Raw genomic sequence first — 11,352 nt, forward strand, 5'->3', positions numbered from 1 at the left:
GTTATAAATTGAAAAGTCTAATTTAAATCTAAAATTAATATTAATTCTAACCTAGTTGAGCAAATTGAGTTTTAAGAGAAATTAAACTAATTAAACTAAGAAAACAATTAAAGTAAATGAGAATTTAATGAGATAAAAATTACCAAGGTTTCGGAATCCACCACTATTCAATTAGTAATTATCTAAATATTAATTAATCCCCAATTTTAGAGTGACAACTCGAAATCAATCTATGTCATCTCATGGATATAACAATTAAGCCCAAGTAATTAAATCTAATGTAGGTTCTTTTTCTGCTTAATAATATGACATCTAAGAATCTCATGTAAACATATTGAATAACAAAGAGTCAAAGTTTCCTAAGCACTCCATGTAAACAATTTAATGAAAGACATAAAATCAAAGATAATCATGTATAAACTTTATAGATCCAAGCATAGAATTAATCGAATATTAATCCTAACAATCAATAATGCATGACAGAATTGATGAAAAGATTTTATTAACATCCAATTAATCATGTGAAATAAAAACCATAATCATCAAAGAACATATATAGGGAATTAATTAAATAAAAAGATAATTATTTTATTGAATAGGGTTTCATCCTTAACCTCAGTGTAAGAAAATTAGCTAGACATACTTGAATTGAGAGCAACAAAAGAAATAAAATCAGCCATGGGAAGCCGAAATATTGCTGCTGCGGATTGCTCTCTTCCAAAGCCGAATTCTCCTCCACTGGCGGCTACTCCCCCCAAAAGCCAAGAGCTTAGCTTTCTTATATAGCCTTTAAAATGGGCCCCACCTTGTCAATCCTAAAGCCTAAAGGATTTGGCCTTTTATTTTTCTTTACTCTCACTCACGTGCTCATCAATTAAGCTTGTACTAGGATTTCCTTTTTCCAATTGTAAAAGCCAAGTGTGGGCCCCTTTAAGTTGCTTTCCATCCATTTATCTTCTTTGTCCGCATGTGCATGGGTAAATGAATTTGTTGAATTCGGTTTCTTGGCTTGATTTCCACATGCATGTACGTCTAATTCCTTCCAAAAGTAAATTAATCTTTAATGCTTACAAATTGAACTCCTTTATGCTCTTTTTATCCATAATCTCCAATTCATTCCCTATTCAATAAAATAATTCAATTAATTAAAAATAACAAATAAATATAACTAACAATTATTTAATTAATGGTAAAATATGTATGTATTATATGCTCATCAATAATGACGGGTCAGAATTTCTATGCTACATCTTCTATCATTCTGGGTTATCTGGAGGTCAATTGTCGTATCTGATCAGTTGACGAGCAATCAATCTCCATGGCAAAGTTTGTTTCATCACCAATTGGTCGTGCCTGCACAACCAACAGTATCAATGGCAAGCTATCATCAACCAAAGGTTGTTTCATATTTGTTCAACTCGATCCATAACTGGGCAAGCAAATTAAGCATGGTTTTACAACCAATCTGTGCAGTGTATGATCATAACCAACAAGATAACATGTACACGGACACGAGGAAAGAAAATTATTGAGTGGTAAAGTTACGATATTTATAATTATATCTAAATATAATTATACCAAACCTCGTGAAGATATTTAAAAAAAAAGTAATGTGAGTACCTCTGATTTGACATGCACTGATCCATTTTGGTCAACTGAAAATCTTGCTGCAATTCTTGGGCCAATTGTCACCCTCAAATGGGTTAATGATGGAAGTATCAAGTGACAACCCACTGGGCACAAGTGAACGAGTTTTGGTAAATTTCGAAGATTCAATCGCTGGACACCAGGTAGCACAATTTCTTTGCACTCTTCGACAGCATTATCTCCAACAAAGATTTGCTCCAACTTTTCACAACCTGCAATATCTAATTCTTTCAGCTGCTGAAGATTTCGAGCTACATTGACATGAAACAGACTTTTCAAATTGTCGCATCCGAAGACATATATCTCTAAGAGATTTGAGAAGCACGCCGCTTGCTGATGCTGTTCCTCTTCTTCATCATCTTGAAAGATGATTTGCTCCAACTTTTCACAAAATGAAATACGTAATTTTTTCAGCTGTTGAAGATTTCGAGCTACATTGACATGAAAAAAACTTTTCAAATTGTCGCAATCGGAGATAGATATCTCTAAGAGATTTGAGAAGCACGCAGCTTGCTGATGCTGTTCCTCTTCTTCATCATCTTGAAAGATGATTTGCTCCAACTTTTCACAATATGCAATATACAATTTTTTCAGCTGCTGAAGATCTCGAGCTACATTGACATGAAACAGACCTTTCAAATTTCCGCATCCGAAGATAGTTATCTCTAAGAGATTTGAGAAGCACGCCGCTTGCTGATGCTGTTCCTCTTCTTCATCATCTTGAAAGATGATTTGCTCCAACTTTCCACAACTTTCAATATATAATTTTGTCAGCTGCTGAAGATCTCGAGCTACATTGACATGAAACAGACTTTTCAAATTGTGGCAAAAGTAGATAGTTATCTCTAAGAGATTTGAGAAGCACGCCGCTTGCTGATGCTGTTTCTCTTCTTCATCATCTTGAAAGATGATTTGCTCCAACTTTCCACAACTTTCAATATGTAATTTTTTCAGCTGCTGAAGATCTCGAGCTACATTGACATGAAACAGACTTTTCAAATTTTCGCATCCGAAGATAGTTATCTCTAAGAGATTTGAGAAGCACGCCGCTTGCTGATGCTGTACCTCTTCTTCATCATCTTGAATGATGATTTGCTCCAACTTTTCACAACGATAAATAGATAATTTTTTCAGCTGCTGAAGATCTCGAGCTACATTGACATGAAACAGACCTTTCAAATTATCGCATCCGAAGATAGTTATCTCTAAGAGATTTGAGAAGCACGCCGCTTGCCGATGCTGTTCCTCTTCTTCATCATCTTGAACGATGATTTGCTCCAGTGCCGAGCAAGAGCTAATACTTACAACTTTCAATTTCGACAGATGTCGAGCAAGAGTCGTTGAGAAGATACGTCTAAGTTTAGGGCAATTCTTCACTGATAGAATGGATAGATTTTGCAGGTTTATGAATTGCGAGGGACCTTTCCATATACATTCTAGTTCGGGTAAAGCAGAGAACCTAAGAGTCTTTAAACTTGGGAATGATAAGAAATGTTCTCCTTCTCCTCCATCAAATTCAAAACCCTGAGGTTGAAATACCACTTGTGTTAAACAACCTGCAATTTCTAGAACCTTCAAATTTTTTAAGCCATGCCGCATCCGAGCAATATTATTTACCTTCAGAAACTTCGAATCCTGGGAAGACAAATCAATCCATGAAATTAAAATCTGTTGTGTTGAAATTGAGATATGACACAACTACGCCAGGAAAAAAAGAAAAAAACAATAAATAAAACAAAGGATGAAGGGACCTCAAATTGGTTTTCGCTCTTAAAAGCTATTGCTATTTGTAAAACAGGCTTGGTTTCATTTGGTTATTAATAATTTTTGCGTTTTGCAAAAGTAAGTTAGTGGTTATTAATAATTTATAACCTTATTCTCTATTCTTCTCTGAAAAATTGCTAGATTAATAAATTTTGGAACAATAATTCAACTTAATCTTAATTAGCCCATGACTAGTTTAAAAAAAAAAAGGCTAATGAATAAAACATAGAAATTATCTCCATGACCATGAACCTATATATAAAATTATCAATGTTATAAAAAAAATTATTGTGCATTTTATAAAATTAAGATGATATGTTAATATATAAAATTTACAAATTATATAATATATAAAATTTACAAATTATATAATATATAAAATTTACATTATAAAATTGAATTCGTTTTGTGCTTTTTATAAAATTAAAATGATATGTAAAAGTTAAAGAGCGATATTATCATTTAGAGAAAAAGATACCTATACCCTCAAGATTTGGAGAAATGACATGTAAACCTTTAAGTTTTCAATAAGGATCAACAAGATTCCTTTCTAACTATATTACCCTTTCTCTTTATTAACTCATAAAGATTTACTCCAATGCTTTATAATAAATATAAATATAATATTAAAATAAATATAACAATATATACATTTTAAAACACTTTCAATATTTAAAAAAATATTTTAATACTTTACAATCTTATTTATTTTAAACTAGATTTTATAATAAATAGAAACGTAATATTAAAATAAATACACAAAATTAATTTATTTTCAATATCATATAAAATAATTTAAATATTATCAATACATGAGATATATTTTATTAATTGTAAAATCTATTTAACTTAAAGATTTTATTTAAAATTTTATAATAAATACAAATATATAATTAAAATAAATATAATAACTTACATTTTTAAAATTATTTTATATATTAAAAATTATTCCAATATTGTTAGTCTAGTAGACTAATTAAACATTTAAATTATATTTGTATTTATTTAAAAAATTTAAAATTAGTTCGTTCAGTTAATATATACACCGATATTATACTCAAAAGGGAGTCTTTGTGTCTTTTATTAAAAATTTAAAGGTTTACGTAATCATTTCCTTAAACCTTAAGGGTGTAGGTCTCCTTTTCTTTATCATTTATTTAAAAGGTTTGACATATAAGAAGAGTATATATATTGTTTAAAACATATGAAAAATAAATTTGAAGGTTTACATAATCATTTCCTTAAACCTTAAGGGCGTAGATCTCCTTTTCTTTATCATTTATTTAAAAGGTTTGACATACAAGAAGAGTATATATATAGTTTAAAACATATAAAAAATAAATTAAGTATCGACAACTCAAAGATTTTTATAATTTTAGAATTATTTACTAAGGATATTTATAGGTGTATATGTATATGTGTACACACACACACACTTATATATATCTCTAATCATTCTCAGGTTTGAGCACTTTTTTTTTTTAATGCAGACATACTGTTAAACCGTGCGGCTTAAGAGAATTAATTTTCAATATATTATAAAGTCATTTGGTTTAATAGCTTAAAATTGACTATATTAAACTCCACAGGTTAAAAGTGTGTCCTCATGAAAAAAGAATACATATATAAGCATTCTCAGGTGTGAGCACTCTCATTTGTTTTAATGCAGACATACTGTTAAATCGTACAACTTAATAGAATTAATTTTCAATACACTATAAAGCTGTGTGATTTAATAACTTTAAACACCAATTATATTAAACTCTATATCTTAAAAGTGCGTTCACATAAAAAAAGAACGAGGGCGCCCGCATTTTATATACACACATGCGGTGACGCTATCACTCATTGTAAAGATTTATAGATGTGGGGGTTTAGGCGTCAATTAATACTTGGCATGTCCCCCGGTTATGCTATAAATTTTGACTCCAATCGTCATATGTAATAATTTGAGAATAGCCCCCAATTTATCAATTTGAATGGTAAAACGTTACAAACTTTTTATTCTGAAAGAATGAAAACAATAAATTTTAAATAAATTAGAAATTGTGAAAACATACCTTGCCTGGTGCTTCAAAAACAGTGAAAGACGGACTCGTGTTGCGACACTCATGTATCGTCAACTCCTGTAGAGACGGCCACGTTGAATAATAACTTCCTTCATAGAAGCCCATGAAATTTGGAAGTACACTAAGAGCTAATTTTGTGAGCTTAGGAAGCACGATATGGCTTCCCTCCCGAACAGGCATATTGTTATCTGCGACAACAATGTGCTTCATCAAGCTGCAGTTCCCAACAGAGAGTATCTCAAGTTGCATCAGGCTTCGAGCAAGGGACACTGTGAATAGACACGTCAACGCATTGCAATCACTCACCTCTAGAGTTTGTAGAGTATGACAGACTTCTTTGAATGCATTAAATGAGGTTAATCGAGAGCCTCGGATTTCTATGTGTCCTTGTGAACCTGTTTCGCTAAAATGCGAGGGAAAATATGGAGAATCATCCATGCCATAGTCACTAGGCAACACACTGATGTGATACCTTATCAATTTAGGAAAGGTAAAGTCCTTTGGAATGCATTTATCTTCTATTCTCAGTGACAGCATGGTCAAGTGAGATAGTGAATTCAACTCGTAGAGGCTAGCATTACTTATCTCTGCACCTGTCCCTTCAACGTTCCAAGTACGGAAGCTATCATCACCAATGTACAATTCTTCTAATTGAGATAAACTCCGTATCACATTGGCAGGAATTCCTCTCAACCATCTACAGTCACGTAAATCCAGCTGTCTCAGCTCACCAAGCTCCCCTAATTCTTTCGCCAATTCATCAATAAAACAATATCTCAAACTAAGAATCTCAAGCCTGCTCAGTGTCCCGATGGAAGATATGTCTTTTAATCTGCAATCATCTAGGCATAGAGATCGAAGATTTGTCAAGAATTGAAGTGACTTTACCGACATGACACCACGACGTAAATGAACAACTTTTAGCGCTTTCATCTCTACAAAAAATTGATCTGAAACTTCCACTCCACCCATAAATTTACAATCCAATAACAAAGTTTCAAGCTTTGGATATGCCAAACTAACAGGAAGAACTTCTAATTCGTTGGCCATCAACGAGATTCCTGCGTATTGTTCAAGGCCTTTATCTTTTGGCCATTGTTTCAATCCCAAGCCAGCCTTACTAAAGAACTTCTTCTCCTCAGATGCTATCCATACGGCCACATCCCGAACTATGTCATGCATTTTCACAAGTTCCTCATTGCGACCATCTAATAATAAACAAGAAGCCTTGAGGTGATTAATCGTTACACGCAATTGGCTCCTTGCTTCTTCAATTGTGTTGGCATCTTCGAACAAACCTAGCCCCTTTCCATATATGACCAAATCCCCCAAAGGAATTTCATAATCTTCAGGGTATAGTGAACACAACAAAAATAATAATTTTGTTTTCTCATCCTTCAAATAATCGTAGCTCAATTTAAGAAGAGCATAGATGTCAGCATCCACATCCTCTACATTCACAAATTTCGAATTTTTCATTGTTTTCAACACTACATTCCATTCATCAATAGGCTTTCCTTTCAGAGCACTTCCTATAGTCATAATTGCTAAAGGCAGACCCTTGCATTCTCTAGCTACTTCTTTTGCCAAGTCATTTAACGTCGGCAATTCATCACCTATACATGCATTTCTTTTAAACAAATCCAAACCTTCTTCTTCCACCAGAGCATTCAATGGAATTTGCGACTCACACCCCATGGAATGACATACTTGTTTCCGGCGGGTAGTTACAAGAATTTTACAACCATCACCAAAGGGAACTCCGATCTTTTCCAGCACGAGTTTTTCCCAAACATCATCCAATATAATGAGGATCTGTTTCTTACCTTTCAATCTCTTCATCAATCGTCCTGCTCTTCCAGCGTCACTCTCCTCGTCTAATTTCAAGCCTAATGAGTCTGCCATCTGACCTTGTATATTTCTGACATTTGGATTCTGAGATACAGCAGCAAACACAACCTCTTCAAAAATATCCAATTCCAGCACTTTCTTAGCTACTTCTTTCGCCATGGTTGTCTTACCGACACCTCCCATGCCGTAAAGCCCAACCATGTTGATCTTATCATCTTTCATCGCTTCAATAATCTTAGCAAAAGTAGATTTTGTAGACTCGAATTGTACAAAATCTGTCGATGAAAAGAATTCAATGCCTGGTGGAATGTGCCCCACTCTGTCGAACTTGCCTCTGTTTACTAGATTCAACAATTTGCCTGTCATTTTTTCTGCTTTTCTACTCAATCGATATCGCCAAGCCAAATTAGGACACAACCCACTGAGACATGTCCTATTTGCTTGTATTTCTTCTTCTACCTTTTGAACGGCCGTTATGATGTCGCGCACTTCGTCAAGCCACTTTTGTACATCTTTCTCGATATCTTCAGCATTTCTTTCGGCTATTGTAACTTCTAGCTGCACACGATCTAATGCCAATCTCAAATTTTTATCCTCGTTCATTAAACTTTCAACGTTGCTTTTGAAACGAAATAAGTAACCGACTTGGTGTATGGTTGCTTCCACCAAGTATTCTCCAATTTTGGATAAAGCACCATTCGAAATTTCCGTTGCCATTTCAAGCCTAGTTAATATTAAAAGTTCATTAGGATAAATGCAACCCAAGCAAGTTAATTATAAAAATTATAGGATTTGAGAATGTTGGAAACTTTGAATTATACCTTGTTTCAGTAGATGCACAAGTGGAAAATTGCAACCTGTGGTGTGGATAATAATTAAAGCAAATGCCACACCCACAGCCTATATTAAGAGTTCATTAGAATTTATATGAAGTCAGAAAAGCGACATAGATTGAAGAAAAAGAGAAAAGTTTCGGCATACTTTTTTTTTCCCCCTTCCTTCTGTAAGTGAAAGACTACGAAATGACGATCTTGAATTAATATTTTAGGAACAAAAACACACTGACCGCCTATCTGCCATTAAAAATGAAGTAGAATGTAAATGATGCAAGAAAAGCAGCAAAGAAGAGAAAAAGATAAGCTAAATTACATACACAATGCATATTATCAAGCTTTCATGATGTTCCAAAATGGCATGTGAATGGAGCAGATTCATAAGTGTTCTTACATTTCCGAAAGAACTACCATGGATTCAGCTCCAGTTGCAATAGTTAAAGCATAAACCAGTTTATTTTGTTTCTATTCAATGTTTATTTTTAAAGTATATATGTGTATACAAACTTTCATCGATCCGCATCATATTACTCGACACTATTCTTTGTTCTCAAGCTTTTAATTTTCTTCTCCTTGAAATAAATATGTGTATCATTTAACACATCAGATTAAGCTCCTGACTCTTATTTTAATTAACTAATTAGCGCGTACAAGTAGTTCCCCATACCTTCTGTAAGGAGATATTCTCAGTCCCCTGCAGAACTTCACTTGGTTACCAATTACCAGCACATAAAAATCCAAACAACACGGGATTACTTCAAACTCAGTAGTATCCTGCAAATGCAAGGGAACAGTGGATGTCATTTGTCCATCTGTAAACCATTAAATGGTCAAAAATTGAGAGTAAGAATTCATAGCAGTCTATGAAACAGTTGTATCAGTGACAATCATCCAAGTTTTTGTTGCATCTCTCGAGTTTTCTATTATTCTCCAACGTCTTACGTAAACATCTTAACCGAAAAATTTAATTAATTACGCTAGCATTGGAATTAAAAGATAAAATCTTAGTAAATTGTAAATTTGACTATTCTTAAGTTGTTGGATAAACCACTTGACCGATCGAAAAGGTAAATCAAATATTAGAACTATTATTAGTAGCTAAGCCACTACACGTGGAAATGTGGAAACGATATGTATTATTTAAAAATTATGCGGATCCCAACTATTCTGAAGAGAGAAAATTTTTATTTGTCTTCGTGAAAAATTGTGCAATGTAGATGACTATATATACTAGTCAATTAATGAATGGGTAATAAGGCATAAATAAATAAACAAATGTAAATATACGATATTAATTAGTTAATGCTCATACCCGAATTGGCTAGCTCTCTGGTAAGCAATAAGCACGAAGATGAAGAGAAAGTAGAATTTGGCTTAGTCAAGCTTCTTGATGAGTTAAATAAAAACATTTTGTTCCAAGATGAAAGCTGCACCTTTATGGCATTATCCTTGGGAAGAGTAATCAAGAGTGAGCCGAGGTAGATAATAGCTTAGAATATATGTTGAAGATAATCAGTTTATTGGAGGGTAAATCGAAATTAATCAGTCAATTAATCTTGCGGGTAGCTAGCTAGACACTAACAAGTGACAAAGAATGGAATTATAAATTATATTAGGCCATTAACGCTTTACACAATCAGTTAATATTATCAAGCTTTCTATGAAATGAAGTTGTAAATGCAAGTGAAGAGAGTAGAATCATAAATTTTCTCTTATTGCCTAAAGGAATCACATGTTATATCCCAAATTAAGCTTCATGTCTTATTGTAAGTATCCATGCATAACACTATAAAACACATAAAAAATTGTAGATTCATCTCTAATTGACTAAAGAATAATAATACTAGTTAATCCATAAGAACAGTGTCACGTACCTTTCGTAAGGAGATATTCTCAGTCCTTGCCGCTTCACCTGGCTACCAATTACCGGTATTCCAAAACAGTAATATTATGCAAAAGAAAGGGAGCACAAAAAAAAAAATTTAATAAATGAAGGAAAAAAAAGAGAAAAAACGAAATGAAAATAAAGTAGGGATAAAAAGGAATAAATTGTCCAATCATAATCCATTTAAATGGTTGCAGAAAAGAAAGCACGAATTCATGGCTAGTGTACATAACAACAGCTGTATCCGTACAATGGAAAAAATCTTTTTTTCTCAGTCCTTGTCGATTCAAAAGTTTATTTCATTACTTTAAGACAAAACTGTACGTGGTACGTAGATGACTATAGAAATTAAGAAAAAGGTAATAAGCTATAAATAATTATACAAAACCAAAAGTAAATTCGATGCCAAAAGACAATACCGAAAATTGGAGAAAGTTGTCCTTGAAAATTGAGCTGCGCTTCAGCTTGATTAGAACTTTGCAAAGTCTCTGATTAGCAATAGGCAAGAAGATGAAGATAAAAAACAGAATTTGGCAAGTCAAGCATCTTGATGAGTTAAATAAAAACATTTTATTCCAAGGTGACAGATGCACGTATTCTTTGCTGCTTTCACCATGAAAGTTAATGAGAAGCTAAAGGAAAAAAAAATGCCAAAAGTAAAGCAAGGTTGATGAAGATGATAATAAAGGAATGTTGTGTTCCCAAGAAATTCCTTCCTTATTTCCTTATTTTTCCCTTTGCCTTTTTACTTTTTTTTTAAAAAAAATTATTTATTAAAATTGTGTTGCAAGAGTGAGGCTGTCAGGTGACGTTTATATCGGTTTCTAAATTAAATCTCCTTGACGTGGCCTCACAAAAAATTGAATCACTCATTGAGGGAGTGACAATTTAAGGCCGTAAAAATCAGTCACAGATTGTTTGATGAAGTTGATTTACTTTATTATCATCTTCATCAACCTTGCTTTACTTTTGGCATTTTCTTATTTTTCCCTTTTCCTTTTTACTTTTTTTTTTAAAATTATTTATTAAAATTGTGTTGCAAGAGTGAAGCTGTCAGGTGACGTTTATATCTGTTTCTAAATTAAATCTCCTTGACATGGCCTCACAAAAAATTGAATCACTCATTGAGGGAGTGACAATTTAAGGCCGTAAAAATCAGTCACAGATTGTTTGATGAAGTTGATGTATGCCTCCTTAACATGATAATGAGCACATATGATAACATATATACGTGAGTAAACTATTAAGTAAAATTAATGAACGTGTGGGTACCTCTTATTTAGCTTTCACAGATTCATTGTGG

The 11,352-nt window shown here is 33.0% G+C and overlaps 1 protein-coding gene across 1 annotated transcript; it reads right to left on the bottom strand.

Moving 5' to 3' along the window:
* Positions 1–542: 542 nt before the first annotated feature.
* LOC112497585 (disease resistance protein RPS5-like) lies at positions 543–10,594 on the bottom strand. The gene is made up of 7 exons (XM_052434101.1): positions 9,477–10,594; positions 8,832–8,938; positions 8,313–8,404; positions 8,153–8,231; positions 5,472–8,055; positions 1,621–3,282; positions 543–1,353 (listed from the first exon to the last, which is right to left on the bottom strand). The coding sequence occupies exons 5-7, from the start codon at positions 8,046–8,048 to the stop codon at positions 1,267–1,269; spliced, it is 4,326 nt and encodes a 1,441-aa protein (XP_052290061.1). The 5' UTR covers positions 8,049–8,055; positions 8,153–8,231; positions 8,313–8,404; positions 8,832–8,938; positions 9,477–10,594; the 3' UTR covers positions 543–1,266.
* Between the last annotated feature and the right edge of the window lie 758 nt (positions 10,595–11,352).

Source organism: Citrus sinensis, chromosome 9 (assembly GCF_022201045.2).
Source record: "Citrus sinensis cultivar Valencia sweet orange chromosome 9, DVS_A1.0, whole genome shotgun sequence".
NCBI lineage: Eukaryota > Viridiplantae > Streptophyta > Magnoliopsida > Sapindales > Rutaceae > Citrus > Citrus sinensis.